Source organism: Pelophylax lessonae (assembly GCF_965119305.1).
Source record: "Pelophylax lessonae genome assembly, chromosome: 3".
Taxonomy (NCBI): Eukaryota; Metazoa; Chordata; class Amphibia; order Anura; family Ranidae; genus Pelophylax; species Pelophylax lessonae.
This window is the reverse complement of record NC_138770.1, coordinates 288,595,219-288,615,953: the sequence shown is the minus strand read 5'-3', so window position 1 is coordinate 288,615,953 and position 20,735 is coordinate 288,595,219. Positions and strand designations below refer to the sequence as shown.

The following is a 20,735-nucleotide window of genomic DNA, read 5'->3' as shown; positions in this document are numbered from 1 at the left end:
GCTGTATTGAGGATTTCTCCAAATTTAATAGCCATCCTACTGCTTGAAGAACTGACATCACCTTTTGGGTGTCTGCCATAGCCTGTTCTTCTGATCTTGCAAAGATCAACATGTCGTCCAGATACGGGATCAAACTTAGGCCTTGTAGGTGAAGATGGCCTACTACCTCGGCCAAGATTTTTGTAAAGATTCTTGGACTTGTTGCCAAGCCAAAAGGAAGAGCTCTGGACTGCCAATGTGCAGTGCCTTCTTCCGTCACAACGGCGAATCTGAGAAATGCTTGGTGTTCCGGATAAATTGGAACATGTAGGTAAGCATCTCTTAAATCCAATGTTGTCATAAAGACATTCTGGTACAGATTTTTTCTGACCGCATAAATGTTCTCCATGGAGAACTTCTTGTATATCAGAAATTTGTTTAGTTTCTTGAGGTTTATGGCTAGTCGGAATTTTCCTGAGGGCTTTGGCACCACAAATATGTGGGAGTAAAAGCCTTGGAATGCCTGACCCTTTGGTACAGGTGAAATCACCCTCTGCTCCGCTAGTTCCTGAATATCGTCTAACAGTGCCTTCCTCTTTTGTTCTATTTTTGAGGGATAGGTCACTGTTAGGGCTGGGCGATAAATCGATTTAATCGATTTATCGACTTTTTAGTTTGAAACGATTTTTTTTTTTTTAACTCGAGTTTTTTTACAATACTTTTTCCTGCCTTGTGCAGCCACCGAACTCCCCAGTAACGGACCTGCGGGGCGGGCGGTGCGTCTGTACAGGCCGGGGCTGCGGCGCGCTGTGATAGGTAAAGTCTCCCCGGCCTGGATGTGACGTCAGCTGCCGGGAGAGGAAGCGGGCGATGCGTCTGTACAGGCCAGGGGCTGCGATAGGATAGTGCCTATACTATCACAGCCCCTGGCCTGTACAGACGTACCGCCCGGCAGCTGACGTCACATCCAGGCCGGGGAGACTTTACCTATCACAGCGCGCCGCAGCCCCGGTTTTCTAAAATTTTCTCGGACCCGTGAAAAAAAATCGGACCTTGTCACTTCCGGTGATGGGAGTCTCAAGTGCGCATGCGCACACGACATTATCTTGGTTTGGTAAACTTATAACACATAGCGGGCAGTTGAATGAGAGGAGGCGGGGCTGAGGTGGGACGGAAGACACCGCCGCGTCATCTGCAGAGCTGAATAGGAGGCGGGACGGAGGTGCGGCCGTGTAATAAATGCAGGACTTTAGCGACTCCTTGTTTTATTATCTTTAGCAATTATCGTATTATTTATCCTTAGGATTTCATAACATTTAGTATTTCTATAATACAAAATAAGAAATACTAAATGTAATGAAATCCTAAGGATAAATAATACGATAATTACTAAAGATAATAAAACAGAAGAAGGAGTCGCTTAAGCCCTGCATTTATTACACGGCCGCACCTCCATCCCGCCCTCCTCCGCCAGCTCTGCATATGTGCCTCCGTCCCTAATGTCTCGATGACGCGGCGGTGTCCTCCGTCGCACCTCAGCCCCGCCTCCTCTCAATCAGCTGTCCGCTCTCTGTTATAATTTTTCCAAACCTCGAAAAATGTCTTCTGCGCATGCGCACGGTCAACTCCTATCAGCTGTTTTGTGATGCTCTGTCACCGGAAGTGACGAGGTCTGATTTTTTTCACGGGTCCGACAAAATTCTACAACACCGGTGTTCCGTGAGAATTACCTACCCCGTGAGAAAAACCTACCCTCGTCACTTCCGGCCAGGAACAGCTGAGCAGCGCAGCAGTGCGCATGCTCACAGCTCCGGATACGTAATGTACCAGGTGAGGAGCAGACTAGTGCACATGCGCACTAGTATGAAATTATCACTGTGTTCCGTAAAAAAAACCTACCGAGCGGCGGTTACATTAAAACATCTCGGGTGCAATACGAGTCATCTCCGCTCCTTTCCCTGTGACTTCCCTCATCTCGGCTAGTAAATATAAAAGCGGCTGGCGGCTCCGTGATTTATCTTTTCATACACCCGCCGCCGCTTTTATATTTACTAGCCGAGATGAGGGAAGTGACAGGGATAGGAGGGGAGATGCAGCACAGCTGTTTTAATGTAAACGCCGCATTACACACAGTGCCGTGCAACCGGAAGTGACGAGGGTAGGTTTTTCTCACGGGTAGGTAATTCTCACGGAACACCGGCCTGTACAGACGCACCGCCCGCCCCGCAGCTGACGTCACATCCAGGCTGGGGAGACTGTACCTATCACAGCGCGCTGCAGCCCCGGCCTGTACAGACGCACAGCCTGCCCCGCAGCTGACGTCACATCCAGGCGCGGCGGTGGTCCGTTACTGGGGAGTTCGGTGGCTGCACAAGGCAGAAAAAAGTATTGTAGAAAAAACTCGAGTTTGAAAAAAAAAAATAGTTTCAAAGTCAAACTAAAAAAGGTGGCCGGTTACTGTGGACTCGTTCTCTGGACTGTACCTATCACAGCGCAGCCCCTGTACAGACGCACCGCCCGCAGCTGACGTCACATCCAGGTGCGGCGGTGGTCCGTCAGAGTCAAGACACACATATACAGCGCTTCTCCTTCTCCTCAGTCCTCCCTCCAGACTCTGCAGTAATTTTTTAAGTGCATTGGAAAAAAAAATCGAAAATCGAATCGAAACTCGAATTTTTCTTTAAAAATCGAAGATTTTTTTTTTTTTTAGGCAAAATCGCCCAGCCCTAGTCACTGTTATATCTGGCACCAGCTGTGAGGCAAACTCCAGTCGGTACCCTTCCCGAATTATCTGGAGAATGTAGGGGCTGGCAGAGATGTTTTACCATTGGGAGAAAAAATGGGTCAGTCTGCCCCCTACCCTGATGCTGGCGTCAGTTGGTTTCTTTGGACTCTGGTCCAGGTTTAAGGAACAATAAATTGGTTCCTTGTTTTCCCTTTTCAGGACCACCTTTCCTGGCCTGTCCCTTGAAAAGGCCTTCTTTGGTTTTTGTCCTGGAAGTTCCGAAAATATCTTCCTGTTTTGTCCTTTTTACTGGGAAATTTTTTCCCTTTTTCTGCAGATCTGGACAAGGTATCATCCAGTCCTGAACCGAACAGAAATGAACCTTCAAAGGGTAATGCGCAGAGTCTTACTTTGGAGGCTATATCACCTTCCCATGCTTTGACCCAAAGCGCCCTTCTAGCAGAATTTACTAATGCTGCTGTTTTTGCAGATGCTACTATTGACTCCACAGCCGAGTCTGCCAAGTAGGATACTGCTTTTCCAATCATAGCTAGGGAATCTATCAGGTCTTGTGATCCCGCCATAGTGCGGACATGTTTTGACAGTTCCTTGAGCCAAAAGTCTGCAATTCCTGGCCATACAGGTATCAGCTAAGGCTGTAGTTAGATTGTATGCGTTAGAATCCCAAGCCTTTTTTTAACAAGGATTCAATCCTGCGATCCATAGGATCTGTAATATGACCAGCATTTTCAAAGGATAAATCTGTTCCTTTTGATAGCTGTGCCAGAGGAGCGTCCAGTTTTGGATTTTTTTGTAAAAACCTTCAATTCCTGTGGCTCAAAGGGATACCTTCTTTTCCAGCTATTTGGCCTGGATAAGGCATGTGTAGGGCATTTCCATTCTTGATATATTATGTCTTTTAATGACTGGTGAATGGGAATGGTTCTGTACTGGGCTCTTTCCAAGCCTTTGTACACTTTGTCTTTACTGGAAGACTCCTTTACTGGGGTAGGGATCCCTTCAGTGTCATGTACCACTTTAAGGAGACCCTCCATATATTCCAATGGAAAAAGATTTTTGTTACTTTTAAACTTCTCTTTTTCCTCCTCACTGTTACTTTCTGAGTCCTTATCCGAACTGGAAGGACCTCCCATGTAACTAGTGCCTTCCCCTGGATCCTCCTGTTCCCTGACTTGTGTCGAGGGAATGGTTTGAGACTCTGACCAGAGAGATGAGGGTCCTTTTGACCACCCACTATCCTGGGAGGATAAGCTATCCTTGGATACTTCCTCTGCAGGGATTTGAGGGATAGCTGCTGCAGTCCTGAACGACTGAATTGTAGCTAACATTTCCTCTTGCATAGATTTCAGAAAATCTTTCATTAGGATTGATGCTTCCTGCCCTGCTAACTTATTAATACAAGTATGGCATAAGGGCTTTAAGTAAGACTTAGACAATCTGACCCCACAGTTCCCACATTTTCTCGACATGCTAGTGCTAACTGTGGAGGGGGGTCTGGCAGGGGCTTCCTGTGCCGGTGGCAGACCTGTGTAAAACACAAGAAGACAAGAAAAAAAAGACAATAATGTGACAAAATAGTATCTCTTGTCTACCACTGCGGCTAACATTAGGTCAGGAAAATGGCAAGGCATGCCTGTCTTTGCAATAGACAGCAGTCGGCCCGCCACCGGTGTAGTCACTTACCCGTTCCTGTCGCCACCTGCGCTGCCGCTTTTTCCTCTGTAGGCAGTGCGGACATCTGTGTCTCTTTTTGGGGCAATTTCAGCCCTCTCGTAGCCGGAGAATCAGCCATGCCACTTGCACTGAGCTTACATGGACCCGGCGTCTCCACCACGCTGTGCCTCTTACGGGTATCACCCGCTCCGCCTCTTCCGCCGGAACTTCCGGTCTCCATAGCGAGGCTTGAGGCGCGCTCACTGGCGGGAAATTCAAAAATCCTTACCGCCCAACGGAGCTAATGGAGGAGACTTCCTGCAGAGACAACAGGACTTCAGGTATAGAGGGACCTTCACTGTAAGGTAAACCGCACTACCTGGCATGTTGGCGACCTGGAAGCTCCTGTTCTTAGGATGCAGCTAGGGAGAAACCTGCCATTAGGCCGACCGAAGCTGCCTTCCAGGGGTACCTCTCAGACAGTCCTTTGCCTTCAGGTTAGTAAAAAAAAACAAACGTTCCGATGTGAGGTTGGAAACACAACTGAACTGAAGCTCAAGGATGGGTGGGACCCTTTTAACAGCTGCAAATTAGTTGTGTTTCCTGTGAGGCGGAGCCACAATCTCTCATATGTAGGCCGTCCTGGAAGGATGAAAGGAGAAATATGGATGTTTATTCCTTATTTTACTGGCAAAAATGCGCTTTTTACACCTAAAATTTTCTGGATGCATTTATGCAGATCCTCACCAGAGACATTCCCCATGGAAAGGAAAAGCTTTCCGTAGTTTCTTACAAGGTAATTCATCTGAGCAATTCTTAAGCCACAGTACTCTGCGCATATGAACAGAGAGAAGAACAACTCGGTAAATCTGTTGGATAGAATCCTTAAGAGCACCTGTCGCAAAACACAAGGTGCGAGGAAACTCCGCCAAACCTCCAGATGATTCCCCCAGAATAGGCAGACTTCCAGTCACCCTTTACCGCTATAGCTGGTTGAACAGCAGAGCCAGCGACGGCAAAGGAGGCTTTAAGGATTCCAACTTTCTATCTGCTGGATCCCTAAGGATCGAAGCAATGAAGCATATATGCATGCAGTTCAAGGCAATGAAGCATATACAGGCAGTCCCCGGGTTACAAACATCTGACTTACAATCGACTCCTACTTTCAAAACGGAGAGACAACAGGAAGTGAGGAAAAATCTCCCTCTAGGAAGGGAAATTCACTCCTGTAAGAGTTATGGGAAAAAAGGTGTCTCCACTGAAGCTTTATCACCAATCCTTGTTCCCACAATAGCCCAAATTTTTCAAAATCCAATTGTCATAGGGACAGAAAGTGAGGTGAATTCTTCTGAACAGGGGTACAGACAGCTAAACAAATGGTACAGGGGTGTTAACCCATTCCCTATGTTATCCAAAAAACTTAAAAATTATTCTTTTGGCTGGAGCTACATTTAAAAAATGTACCTGTTCCGACTTACAAATTCAACATAAGAACAAACCTACAGACCCCATCTTGTTTGTAAGCTTTTATGCAATATGAGTTTATAGAAGAATACATTTATGTAAGCAAGCGTTTTATGCAAATATGCATTTATGTAAACATGCCTTCCTGCAAACATGTATACCCATGCAACCATGCATGGGTATACACGCAATTAGCAAGCATGCCTTTTGGCAACATGCGTCTATGCAACCATGAGCTTATGCAAACACGTGTCCATGCATTTATGCAAAGAGTTTATGCAAACATGTATGCAAGTAAGCATGAGTTTGTGCAAGCATGTGCCCATGCAAACACGCGCCTATGCAAGCAGGCAGGCATGTAACATGTCTACTATGCTGCACCAACTCAACTGCACTTGGCCCCAACTGATTTTTCAAGATACGGCAAGCATATAGGCTCCAATACAGCCTTAAAGCTGCTTTAAAATAGCCTAAAAATAGGTTACTGCAGAACAAATGCTGGCTATTCTGGAGACATAACTCCTTAAAGTGCACTGGTAGGGGTGATAGGGGACAGGGGTGTATCGACAGACGGTTGTGCAAGCCCCCCGGATTAAGCAGTAAGTATACAAATATACCTTTATGCCTTGAAGGGTCACCTAGCTCTACCATAGAAATGTAGCCATGGGCTGAAGTTATGTCTCCGATGCCTTGCTGATCCTTCAGCCCACATGGTCCACCAAAAATGGCCATCCTACTTCTACGGCGTGCTGACGTCACTACGCTGCCCCGCGGAACGGGCTACATACAAGCCGGCGGGCTATATGTTATTTCTGTGTTTTTCGTTCTGGAAACTAAGTGTGTTTTTAATTACGCGAATTAAAGCTTGATGGTATTACACTATCTAGTTTCCTTTCTCGTATGTCATATCGTATACATTTGGATCATCCTGCTATCATTGTCTGACGTGACTGAGTGTATTTGGGCTCTCGGTGTCCTGATCCCCCAGAGCAGCTCTGAGGACAACCTCATTCTATGCTTGTGTGGCTCAGCTATCTGGTAAGGAGACATGCATGTTCTCTGTGTGCAGCACCGTGGTGAATAGCCTGACTGGATTTCTCCTCACTTACTCACCTTGAAAGCTCTCTGAGACTTTTGGATTATTACATGAACTGTCATGTTTTATATGGTTTTGTTCAACCTATTAATATGTTGTAGATCCAGCTGGTTGTTTCCATAACCTTTTTGCTATCAGTGGAATTCCTTCCCTTAGAATTCCTTATCAAGTTTAACTAGAGCAGCTTATTTTTTCCTATTCCCATCCTACTTCCTGTCTATACATGTGTAGGCCATACTGAGTGAACCTGTGCCCTCTAGTGGCTGGAGGAGACACTGCAGAGAAGTACACAGGGCATGAACAGTACACTGCCCCACGTGGCCACTGGGAGAAAGACCAGGACAGATCTCTTTTTCTTTTCTTTTTTTTTAAAGAGAGGGAAAAACTTACCAGTCCCACCGCAGGATCCTTAGGAGGACCCAAACTTCACCCATTACGGCTGGCTTTGTCAATCAATAGACCTTCAAGAACCGGGTCATTAATGGGGCTCACACCCTTGGACCTGTTGAGCACCTGGCTGGCAAACTCCTTGGGATAATAACCAGGGTTACATTTATCAGGGTCCAGCGCCCAGATGGGTCACATTATAGGCAATACCTCTGGTCTTCTTAGCAGAAGTTCGGGTACCATCCTTTTAGCGCTTAGCCATTTGAATGGATCTGATCAAAATGCCCCTAAGCTGGGACATCATTCTTAGGATTGAAGAGCTTTAACAGCCATGACCACCACCTTCAAGACACTGGCGAAAAAACTGAGGTTCTTCCTGTATGGGAGGGGTTATATGGGAGGAACTTCCTGTCTTTTGGTTGCCAGTGTATAACCCAGATAGTTATTAGCTGCTCTGTGTCCCGTGATGTATGATAAAAAAATAATCCAAGGCTAAACAGGACACAGGAGCCTTTACCGGGTCACAGGAGCCCCATCTGAAAAAGTTTAACCCTGAAGAGGGGAAAGCCCCTCTTAAATAGCATATTAAAAAAGAATAGTGCGCAAATGCAAAAGAAATAACTACCAAATCTGAAGACAATCCATAAATAAAAATGGGGGTTTGGTCCCACCATATGGCCATATCGTGCTCAAGCCCACTACTGCGTCAAAGTACCCCATTATCAGTGGGTCCTACACTATCCATGAAAAAGAGATGAATCCAGCCATTCTAACCCTTGGAGATAATACTCCTTGCTGGGAAGGATGTGCAAATGCACTACAGGGGACTCCTCCTATATCCAATTGGATATAGGAGGAGTCCCCTGTAGTGCATTTGCACATCCTTCCCAGCAAGGAGTATTATCTCCAAGGGTTAGAATGGCTGGATTCATCTCTCTTTCATGGATAGTGTAGGACCCACTGATAATGGGGTACTTTGACGCAGTAGTGGGCTTGAGCACGATATGGCCATATGGTGGGACCAAACCCCCATTTTTATTTATGGATTGTCTTCAGATTTGGTAGTTATTTCTTTTGCATTTGCGCACTATTCTTTTTTAATATACATGTCTTTTGGTCCATAGCTGCAGCAGCTTTAGAAATACATGGGTATGCTCCCCCAAATTTTTTGCCTCTTAAATAGCAGCCTGTAAAACTTTGTGGCCAAAAGAAGCAGTATCTACCTTATAGACATTTGTGAAGGTATGCACCGACAACCAAGTGGCCGCCTTGAAAACTTGCAATATTGCGATATTTATGCCTGACGACGGAAGGCCCAAAAAGTACTCAGTGCCTGGGTAGAACAGGGAAAGGTGGAACCTGACCTTTAATGGAACAGGCGTGAGTCATCGTCTGCCTGATTCATCTGGAGATGGCAGCCTAAGAAGCGGCCAGCCCTTAAATTTGTCTTTCCGTCCGTCTACACTCGAATCCCACAAACTACATCCAAGGTACGCAAAGCAAATTCCCTGGGATGAGCCAGCTGGGACACAAGGACGGCAACACAATGTCCTCATTCAAATGGAAGTCAGACAACGTTGGGCAGAAATGATGGACAGGGACGAAGAACCAATTTATCCCTATGGACCACTAAACAGGGACTGCAACTGGGTAATGCCGCCAATTACAATACCTTGCAGGCCGAGGTACTAGCCATAAAGAAGGTCACCTTTTGGGATAATGTAGGCGAGGGAATCTCTCGAATATTCTCAAATGGAGGTTTCTGAAGAACCGAAAGTACTACATTTAAATCCAATGGCGAAAAAAAGAGACCGTACAGGTGGAGCCACATGTCAAACCCTCTGAATGAAGGTACAAACAAATGAGTGCGTGGCTAGGAGTCGCTGAAAGAAGACTGCCGGGGCAGACACCTGGCCCTTGATAGTACTCAAGGCCAACTTCTGATCAACGTCCTGCTGAAAAGTTAAGATCCGAGCCATAGAAAAGGATTGAGGATGAGCGCCAATCGACTCCTGCCATGAAATGTACACTTTCCACGTACGATGGTAAATCCTGCTGGAAGACGACTTCCTCACCTTCAGGATAGTAGATCAGCCCTTGGGACAACTGGTCTTCTCTAAGAGGAAGCCCCCTAGGGGCCTTTTCCACCTACCCCAATGATCGGAAGATCCTCGGCCTTGATTTCTTGCAGGAACTGCAGAAGAAGCTTAAGCCGAGAATGATACTGGCCTTACCAAGGCCCTTGGATGCCTGTGGCGTCTGCCAGAGAAACCCGTGACCTCACCACAAACCTCGGTATCCTCCTGTGTAGCCGAACCGGCTAAAGGAGCTGCATGTAGGTCTGTGCGAACAGAACTGTCTTGAAGGTTGATACCACCAGACTGTATTGTAAGTCAGGAAAGAGAATGGTCTGTGTGACAGCAGCTGGTGAATCATGGCCTGTGATTCCTGAAATTTGTACAGAGGAAGGACCACACTGGTCAGAATTAAAATCAGACCTAGGTAGTTCAATTCCCTGGACAGGGATAGAGGGGACCTTAGGTAGTTCGGACGTCACCCGAACCTTTGCCGGAATTAAATCCGCACAAGGAGACTCAGAACCTAAAATGGACAAAATGCTGCCCCCCTTTCTGGATATCCCCAAAAGAAACATTTTGCTGACCTCCTTGATACTCATGAATGAAGTCCACGGGGCCGGAAACCAGTGAAATGTCCCCACACCCCAATAATGGGTGAAGGCAGACCTTCATGCTAAAGGGGTCTTGTCTGCGGGTCCGGAGAAGCTAGCTCTAAGGCGTAACAAGACCAAGGTTGCTTGGAACCTCCTGGGGAAGATTTGAAAGATCCGTTTACCTTATTCTCCATCCCGGAAGCAAAATATTATTTTCTATGGGCTGAGAAGGAGGGCCCCCGTCTGCTACGAGGCTCCTTCTCTTTCCTGTATTGTGGCAGGAAGGTACTCTTCGCAACACGATACCATTAATCAGGGCTCGACAAACCCCAGGTGCCAGATCGCCATGGGGACTAGAAATCGCATCCTGGTGAATGGGCTTTTGTCAGTGACAAGTGCTTCAGCTGCAATTGCAGGGTGGGCATCATGTGGAATGCGATTAGCAGCGGGGATGAAGACGACCCAGGTGGCGCAGGAAGAGAGAGGCGTGGCAGCTGCTGACACGGCGGGAGAAACAAGTGGCCAGCAGAGTGCAGTAAAGCTAGGGGATTCATGGCGGCCCGTCATTCACGCTGCTGCCGTCCTTTACAGGGTATTGCTGGAGCAGGCCGAGGGAGGCAGTAGATCGGCACAGGGACGTTGGGGCTCCAAACTCCGTGTTTTCCAGACATCACAAGTCTCCCGCGAGGTGCAGGAGTCTCCTGCATTTGAGCTGCAGCTCCCTGACACCCGCAAGTGCCCCGTGATTTTCCTGGCTGTCAGAACAGAGCTAATGCTTCCTGTATAGTTCCGGCTCTGCCCGGTCACAGGTGGAGTGATATCAAATGTACTCAGTCTGTGAGAGGAGAGATACAGAAAGAAACGGGCATGCATGCTTCCTCCTGCGCCGCTTCTCACACTCTGTTGATCATGTGTCTCAGAGGAGCCAGCAGTACCTGCCTGCAGTAAAGCATAATTGTAAGTATCCCAGCATGTGCAGTGTTTCTGACTCCTACCACCATGACCACTTCAAATCACTGAAGTGGTCATGGTGGTTAGAGTGTTCTTTTATTATCTCTCAGAAGAAGTAAACCTCTGTATACTGATTCCATTTTATCATCCTCTAGTTGTGGTAAATTAGTAAAGGGAGGTGTGGAGTGCCACCTACTTGAAATGAGTTTTTGCAGGTTGGGATGTCTGGTTTTCCGGGCAATGAGCGACCTGCTCCAGTAGCGTGGCGGGGGAGAGCCACATAAGGCGGCGGAGGGAAGGAGAGCAGGCACTGGAGGTGGAACCGCAATCCATTCCATCTGAAGCAAGGGGACCGAGGGAGGGGGAGAGGTCATTGCCACAACCACCATTCCTCCTCTGCTGCAGAGAGGACAGAAGTACCTGAGCTCTGATATCTGGGGAGGATTAGTAGATCAATGCAACTGCTTGTGTGACGGAACGGGGAAAGGGTGTTATCTCCCATGTAAGATCCAATGGGGGGGGGTGCAAATACCTGATTCCTACCATTTGGGGGGTAAGTAAATGACTGACAGGTGCACATTTTCTGTCTGATGTTCTTTGCCAAGGGGGACAGCTCCACCTGTGCCTTGCCCTGGCCATACCTGCGTACCTGAAATCTCCTCTCCACTCCTTCTGAGCTTTATACACAGCACATGAAATTTGGGGCACGTTATATACCCAAAAAATAAAAAATAAATAAAAAGACTCAAGCCTAGTACACACACAAGCTATTTTTTTTTTTCATTCAACTGAGTGGGCTGAAAAAAAAAAAAACTCAGAAGCTTGCATGGAGCTCGCTATATTAACTATCCAATGTTAATGCAGCAATCTCCCCACAAAACTATTGTGTTCTGAGAGGGGGACTGCCAAAGACCTTGCAGTACAAAACAATCTTTTGGCACCACTAAAGGTTCACCCCAAAGCTCAAGGTACCCTATCAGCAGAGAGAGAGAGAAAACAGGATTTACCCTACCAACCACAGGAGCGCCTAGAATTCAGACCCAGCAACACCATAGACGACATCCTTTTTCATATGTCCCAGGCACAGGAACAGTAAATTGAGAAGGAAGAGCTTCAGCATCCACACAAAGCTTTGGTGGTCTCTAGCGTCACCTCCGTGAGGCTATGTCACAGAAGACCTTGCGCGTAGCTGCTGTCTGCACGTGCTCGCTGGCTGGGCTGGGGGGGGGGGGGGGGGGGGGGACCACTGCCAGTTAATTGTAGATCTCCCAAGGGAAAAAATAAAAAAGTTAAAGTAAGGCAGTGGTCCTCAACTCCAGTCCTCAGTGCCCACTAACAAGCCAGATTTTAAGTATTACCTTGGGGAGATGCAGACTAGAGTACTGCAATCACTGAGCAGCAAATTATATCACCTGGGATGTATTTCAGTCATCTTGCAAATCTGGCCTGTTAGTGGGCCCTGTAGGCCAGGGTTGAGGACCACTGATGTAAGAAAGGAAAAAAAAAAATTGCTAGGACCATTGGCATCCATTGATCAGAGATATTGTTTTGTTTAGCAGAGTCTGCTGAACAGCTCTGATATAAGTTGGTAAGCTTATAACACATGGAGGAATCAAAGGAATGTCAGGTCCGTACAGCGTACGGACGTGGTTAGATGGAAGCAGTTCTGTAGGCAAAAGGTCCTGGCAGCAAAAGGGTTAATACATTGTTGGGTTTTTTTTTTTTTTTTTAATGGAAAGCACTATGTTGTTTTTAAGGAGAAGTTGTAGTTTGGGAACCCGTTTCATGTCCCACCCGTTTTTATTAAACAGAAGACTATGGCCGATATATGGAGTGTGAAGCTGGATACACACTATACAATTATCTTTAGATTTTTTCCTTTAGACTTACCAAAACCATATAATATGAGGTCACACCTAAACACTTTCAATTTGTATGCAATCAGACGGGCCCTTCCACTACATAGTTGAAGGTAAATCTAAAGAAAATCTGCCAACAAAAGTTGTATGATGTGTATTTAGCTTAAGTTAGGCCTTGCACATTAGCCCACATGCACACTGGGTGTCCAATCCTGGCTTTTTTGTGCAACCAAGGAGGCACAGGTGCAGTGTCCAGCAATGCTGCCTGCAGCTGGTCAAAGTCTACGACAGGCTGAAATGAAACCCACTTCCCCCACACTCAGTACAGCATCCAGCTACATCCAGCTGCAGTGTGTTTTAGCCTGTCATAGACTTTGACAGGCTGCAGGAAGCTAGCCATGATGCTGCACTCGTGCCTGTGTTGCCATGATTGGAAGCACAGGGGTTATGCCCAGTGTACATGTACTCTTTGTGTGCAAATCTTAGAGACAAGAACTCACCTTTTTAATGGTGTATAAAGAACTGATAATAGATATAACAGACATTAGGACAATGGCTGATGCATAGTAGTAGTACTCATCTGTGGTCCATAAAATAACACTGAACAGTTGAAAAATGTAAAAAGGGTTGAGAACCTGTGAATTGAAAAGATAAAAGAAAAAAAAAAAGACAAATTAATTAAAAAGTTCCAATACAGTGAGAACACAGAATTACACAACAGCACTTAAAAACATGAAAAAAAAAAAAGTAAGCCTTATTATATGGTCCTTATTTAGAACATTTAAAGTCTGGTATACACTTTACACTGCACTGTCCATTGTAATGTGGGATGGCAAAGCATACAACTGCATCAAGAGGTGGTTTTATAGTGCATGTCAAGCCTAAAATTGAGTTTATCTTTTTTTTCCCTTTTGGTTTGTTAAATAGGCTTTTGTGCTCACCATAACATTGGTTTCTTGAAAACATCGAGAGACCTAGGAATTCAAATACTGTCAGGTTATATTGCCACTTACAGGAGGATTGGACACTGGCAAACTTAACATTTGTGGGCCCCGGGCCAGAATAATCCCGTCTCTACCCAGCATGTTCATAAGCAGTACCAAATGCATGAACAGAAACAGAGGTGTGAGACCTGTGTCCCTCTATGGATAACAAGAAAAGAATCTTACAAGGAATATAAAAAGGTTAGGTGTCCATTGAGTGACACAGTAATTCAGATACTCTCAGGACATCTAAAAGCAACTGAGAAGTGGAGTCACAGCAACAATGGATAACGGGCTCAATAAGAAAACTTAAGATGGTCTGCAGCCCAGGAGCCGCCTGAAGGACGAAGACCAGAATATGATAAGGCCAAGCACCCTACTAAATAGGGGGACCTACCAAAACAACCAGTGAGCACAGAGAACATGTTGTCCAATAACTGGATATAAAAGCTTTCCACCAGAGTGAAAAGACGCCTCTTAAAAATGGAAACCCAAACCTAAATCAATACTGATGAAAGAGACAGATGGAGGTACAGGCAGACAGACAGACAGACAACCCTGAAAGTAAGGTCCCAGAATGTCCAACACTCCCACAAGGGAGGAGAAGGGGATAAGCTCAATGAAGTTATTCAGATCCAGTAGACATTTGCAGGTGTTAGGCCCTGGCCAACAGGTATTGAAAGAGTACAACCAAAGCAGAAACCTGACCAGACCATTCACAGTACTCTGGTCTGTCCGTCAATCTACCCCCTAAAAATGGCTAAACGTGTTTAGCATCCACACACAAAGCAAAGGTTTACATATGCCAATGCCAAGGGGACAATTCAAAATATTTTTTGTGATTAAAGTACAGAGATCCATCCTTTTTCCATCCTACTAAAAACATTTTTTTGCTTCTCTGACCCCACAGGAGGAATTTCGCTTCGCTTCCTGTTTGAACCCCTGTCATCAACAAGGCAGAAAATGAAAAAATATTGCCATAGTGAGAAATATATTGACCATGGTTCCAAGTTTTTCTCGCTTTAAAAAAAAGAATAATAATAATAATAAGTCTGGAAATGGGCTTTGTGCTACTGTATAATTTATAGTCATATGCAGGACATGTCAAAATGAAAGGATAAGGTTTAGTAGTATATATTTCACCTACCTCCTTAATCAGAAGCTTAAAAATAGAAGGCACTTTAACAGTAATTTCATTGATTCCATAAAATAATTTTCTAGAAGAGAAAGAAAAAAAAGAAAATCAGTTACATGCAGCAGTTGTTTGTGACACATGCAAGCATTTGTTATACACAATACTACATGAAAGAAAATGTGTATCTTGTGTAACCTAGGCCACTTTAGGAAACTAAAATAAGCCTCCAAGCAGAGATAAAACTACTGCGTAACCCTGTAACCTCAGCATGACCTCTGGCTGAATGACATACACATCACATGCCACCGTGAATTTTGCAGGCTAAAGCAGATCTATGACAACCATGTTCATTCTTTGGTTTAGGGCAGTGTTTCTCAACTCCGGTCCTCAGGGCACACTAACAGGCCAGGTTTTCAAAGAAGACTGAAATACATCACAGGTGATCTCATTTGCTGCTCAGTGATTGCAGTATTCTATTCTGCCTCTCCCCAAGGTAATACTTAAAACCTGGCCTGTTAGTGTGCCCTGAGAACCGGAGTTGAGAAACACTGGTTTAGGAGATAATAACCTAAAGCAAACAGTGAATGGACACAGGGTTCACTAATTTGATAAAGCAACTTTTCTGACCCTCATCTTGGATAAGGGTCTGGTATAAATGAAGGGGGTTCCCTGGCAGTTTGTTTACAAATGGCACTTTTCCACTGCAAGTACCGGCTCGGCTCCACTCGGCCCTGCTTGGCTCGGTTTGGTTTTCCACTGCATGGTACCGCACGGTACGGTGTTGGAACGGTTCGGTACGGTTTGCTTTTCCACTAATAGTAAGTGGGTGGGATAACAACAATTCTCTGACCAATCAGTGGCTAGTAGTGACAAACAGTCAAGGCTGCATGCAAAGGATTGTACAGGTCCTTTTCAAAAAATTAGCATATTGTGATAAAGTTCATTATTTTCTGTAATGTACTGATAAACATTAGACTTTCATATATTTTAGATTCATTACACACAACTGAAGTAGTGCAAGCCTTTTATTGTTTTAATATTGATGATTTTGATGATACAGCTCATGAAAACCCCAAATTCCTATCTCAAAAAATTAGCATATCATGAAAAAGTTCTCTAAACGAGCTATTAACCTAATCATCTGAATCAACTAACTCTAAACACCTGCAAAAGATTCCTGAGGCTTTTAAAAACTCCCAGCCTGGTTCATTACTCAAAACCGCAATCATGGGTAAGACTGCCGACCTGACTGCTGTCCAGAAGGCCATCATTGACACCCTCAAGCAAGAGGGTAAGACACAGAAAGAAATTTCTGAACGAATAGGCTGTTCCCAGAGTGCTGTATCAAGGCACCTCAGTGGGAAGTCTGGGGGAAGGAAAAAGTGTGGCAGAAAACGCTGCACAACGAGAAGAGGTGACCGGACCCTGAGGAAGATTGTGGAGAAGGACCGATTCCAGACCTTGGGGGACCTGCGGAATCAGTGGACTGAGTCTGGAGTAGAAACATCTAGAGCCACCGTGTACAGGCGTGTGCAGGAAATGGGCTACAGGTGCCGCATTCCCCAGGTCAAGCCACTTTTGAACCAGAAACAGCGTCAGAATCGACTGACCTGGGCTACAGATAAGCAGCACTGGACTGTTGCTCAGTGGTCCAAAGTACTTTTTTCGGATGAAAGCAAATTTTGCATGTCATTCGGAAATCAAGGTGCCAGAGTCTGGAGGAAGACTGGGGAGAGGGAAATGCCAAAATGCCTGAAGTCCAGTGTCAAGTACCCACAGTCAGTGATGGTCTGGGGTGCCATGTCAGCTGCTGGTGTTGGTCCACTGTGTTTTATCAAGGGCAGGGACAATGCAGCTAGCTATCAGAAGATTTTGGAGCACTTCATGCTTCCATCTGCTGAAAAGCTTTATGGAGATGAAGATTTCATTTTTCAGCACGACCTGGCACCTGCTCACAGTGCCAAAACCACTGGTAAATGGTTTACTGACCATGGTATTACTGTGCTCAATTGGCCTGCCAACTCTCCTGACCTGAACCCCATAGAGAATCTGTGGGATGTTGTGAAGAGAGAGTTGAGAGACGCAAGACCCAACACTCTGGATGAGCTCAAGGCCGCTATCGAAGCATCATGGGCCTCCATAACACCTCAGCAGTGCCACAGGCTGATTGCCTCCATGCCACGCCGCATTGAAGCAGTCATTTCTGCAAAAGGATTCCCGACCAAGTATTGAGTGCATAACTGAACATAATTATTTGAAGGTTGACTTTTTTTGTATTAAAAACACTTTTCTTTTATTGGTCGGATGAAATATGCTAATTTTTTGAGATAGGAATTTTGGTTTTTCATGAGCTGTATGCCAAAATCATCAATATTAAAACAATAAAAGGCTTGCACTACTTCAGTTGTGTGTAATGAATCTAACATATATGAAAGTCTAATGTTTATCAGTACATTACAGAAAATAATGAACTTTATCACAATATGCTAATTTTTTGAAAAGGACCTGTAGAATAGAATATGGTACCGGTACGGCCCTCTTAGAACCACAACCGAGGTGGTACTGTTTAAGCGGGCAGTATCGTTCGGTTCCATGTAGCGGAAAAGCGCCGCCATGCCGTACCGAACCGTTCCAACACTGTACCATGCAGTGGAAAAGCACAAAAGCGAGCCGAACCGTTCGGTTCCAAGCAGTGGAAAAGCACCAAAACAGAAGCAAACCTGTAGTAGGTTGTATAGGTTGTAGAGATGTGCTACTTCACAGGAAGGTTAAGGCTTTGTTCACACCCGAGCATATTTCAGCTCGTAAAACGCTCATGTCTGAAGTCTCAAAACACCCAACAAGCAAAATCCCATTCATTTCAATGGCCCCTGTTCAGATCTGAGCGTTTTGTCACCTGAAGCAAAACGCCTGAAGCTCAAAAAAGTACATGAGCTTCTTTTTAGGCAGATTACAAGCATTTTTGTTAGATGTCAATGCCTTCCTCCAAACACCTGCAAAAAAAGCCTGAAAAAAAAAGTCCCAAAAAACGCCTGAAAAAAGGTCCCAACAAACGCCCGGAAAAAAAGCCCCAAAAAACATGCCAGAAAAAAGCCCCCAAAAAAATGCCTGAAAATGATACGCTCAGCTGTGAATGGAGCCTTAAGGTATCCCCCAGGTTAACCACTTGCCGCCCACCCCACATACATACATATATATTTATATATACTGCGGGGCGGTGGTTCCTACAGGTAAAATCACGTACCTGTACATGATCACCTCTTCTGGGTTTGTGGCGTGAGCTGCTGGCGACCAGCTCCCGCTGTGATTGGAAACAGCAAGAGCCAATCAGCGGGTCTGTCAGACCCAATGTCCACCGGGACCTGCCGATCATTACCAAGTGAGGCAGAACGGCAGTCTGCCAATGTACACAGGGCAGATCGCCGTTCTGTGACAGGGGAAGAGAGAGATCTCATCTTTCCGCTAAGCAGGAACACGGATCTCGGTCTTCCCACAGAACAAGCACCCCTACACAGTTAGAAAGCACTCCCTAGGAACACATTTAACCCTTTGATCGCCCCTGATGTTAACCCCTTCCCTGCCAGTGTCATTAGTACAGTGGCAGCACATTTTCTAGCACTAATTACTGTATTGGCATCACTGGTTCCCAAAAAGTGTCACTTCGTGTCAGATTTGTCCGCCGCAATGTCGCAGTCCCATTATAAAATGCTGATCCCTGCTATTACTAGCAAAAAATAAATAAAGATTCCATAAAAATATCCAATAGTTTGTAGACGCTACAACTTTTGCTCAAACCAATCTATATACGCTTATTGGGATTTTATTTTACCAAAAACGTGTAGCATTGGGTGTGTTATAGAGCAGAAAGTAAAAACGGAATTTTTGTAAAATCTTACCTGTAAAATTCCTTTCTCTGAGTCCTCCGACAGTCGCCGCCTCTTCATATTCGTCACATATGGGGTATTAGACTTTGCTCCGAAGGAGTAGCTAGGCAACAGAATATGTTAATAAAGCTTTTAACATATCCAACATATCCCACCCTCAAGGGGTGGTCCCCTCAGTCAATACCCTCCTACTTCCTGCAACCAGATCTCAGTTTTAGTGGAATAGCAGTAGAGTATACAACCAAACCCCAAAAGAGGGGCGGGGGCGGCGACTGTCGGAGGACTCAGAGAAAGGAATTTTACAGGTAAGATTTTACAAAAATTCCGTTTTCTCTTACGTCCTCCGACAGTCACCGCCTCTTCATATTCGTCACATATGGGGACGTCCCAAAGCAGTGCAAACATGAGGGGTGGGAAACACATCCGCGCCGAAAGGCAACGCAGTTTCCACATCAAGAAAGGAACCTTACCAAAGGAAGGAAACCAGCTGGGCAACAGCAAAAAACAAGTGCTCAACAGGAGCAACAACCCAGGAAAAGGCAAAAACCAGGGGATACAAAACTTATCCCAACAGCCAGGAGTCCCCAACAAGGGACCCTAGGGAACAGCCGCACTAAGAACCTTGCGGCCAAAGGAAGCATCCGCCGATGCCCGAACATCTACTTTGTAGAATTTTGTGAAAGTGTGCACGGTCGACCAAGTCGCCGCCTTACACACCTGGGCTACAGAAGCCCCATGACGACAGGCCCAAGACGTACTCCGAGATCTAGTAGAGTGCGCCTTCACAGGCACAGGGGGAACCTTCCCCTGCAAGGCATAGGCCTGTTCAATGGTCTGTCTGATCCATTTTGCGATGGTAGAGGCCGAAGCCGCCATGCCCTTCCGAGGACCCTCCGGAAGAACAAACAAGGAGTCCGTTTTACGAAAAGACTCAGTCGATCGAAGGTAAACCCTGATCGCCCGAACAACATCCAAAGAGTGCAATCTCACCTCCTGTGGATGTTTAGGCTTTGTGCACAACGAAGGCAAGACAATGTCCTCATTAAGATGGAATTCCGAAACACGTTTCGGAAGAAAGGAAGGATTAGGTCGCAAGACCACCTTATCCAAATGAATAACCAAGGAGACTTGCAGGACAAAGCCGCCAGCTCCGACACTCTGCGAGCCGAAGTGATCGCCACCAAAAAGGCGACCTTTTTGGACAACATAGACAACGAGATCTCCCTGATCTGTTCAAAAGGAGCACGTTGTAACACAGATAGCACGAGATTCAAGTCCCAAGGGGGCAGAGGATCCCTCCTAGGAGGAACCAGATGCCGCACACCCTGAATAAAGGTGCCAACCAAAAGGTTGGATGCCACGGGACGTTGAAACAGAACGGCCAGAGCAGACACCTGACCCTTTATCGTAGCCAGCGCCAAGCGCTGATCAACACCCGCTTGAAGGAAAGACAGCACACGGGACACCGAGTACGTGCGGGGTGAAAACCCCCTGGACTCACACCAGGCAAAATAGGCCTTCCAAGTACGGTAGTAAACCTTCCCCGAGGAAGACTTCCTCGCGTTGATTAAAGTATGAACGACCTCCGGAGAGAGACCCCTCTCCTTCAGGACCTCGGTTTCAACAGCCAGGCCGTCAAAGCCAGCGACTGTAAAGCAGGATGGTATATCGGTCCTTGAGACAGTAGATCGTCTCGAAGAGGCAGACGCCACGGGGCGTCGACCGCCAGATTCACGAGGTCTGCGTACCAGGACCGGCGAGGCCAGTCCGGTGCCACAAGAATCACCGTGTTGCGTTCCGATTGAAACCTGCGAAGGAACCTGGACAGCAACTGGATCGGTGGAAACGCATACATCAGTCTGTACTGATGCCACGGGGCCACTAACGCGTCCGACGCGTCTGCCCGAGGGTCGCGCGTCCGTGCCAC

General features: G+C 46.1%; 1 protein-coding gene across 2 annotated transcripts in view; it reads right to left on the bottom strand.

The window, feature by feature from the left end:
- The window catches only part of ATP13A3 (ATPase 13A3), a 449,747-nt gene that overhangs the window by 288,142 nt on the left and 140,870 nt on the right, over positions 1-20,735 (bottom strand). For both annotated transcript variants that reach the window (XM_082249624.1, XM_082249623.1), the window contains exons 7-8: positions 14,937-15,006; positions 13,307-13,441 (exon numbers count right to left, since the gene is read on the bottom strand). In XM_082249624.1, coding sequence (XP_082105750.1) covers positions 13,307-13,441; positions 14,937-15,006 — 205 coding nt within the window. The remainder of the gene's footprint in view (positions 1-13,306; positions 13,442-14,936; positions 15,007-20,735) is intronic.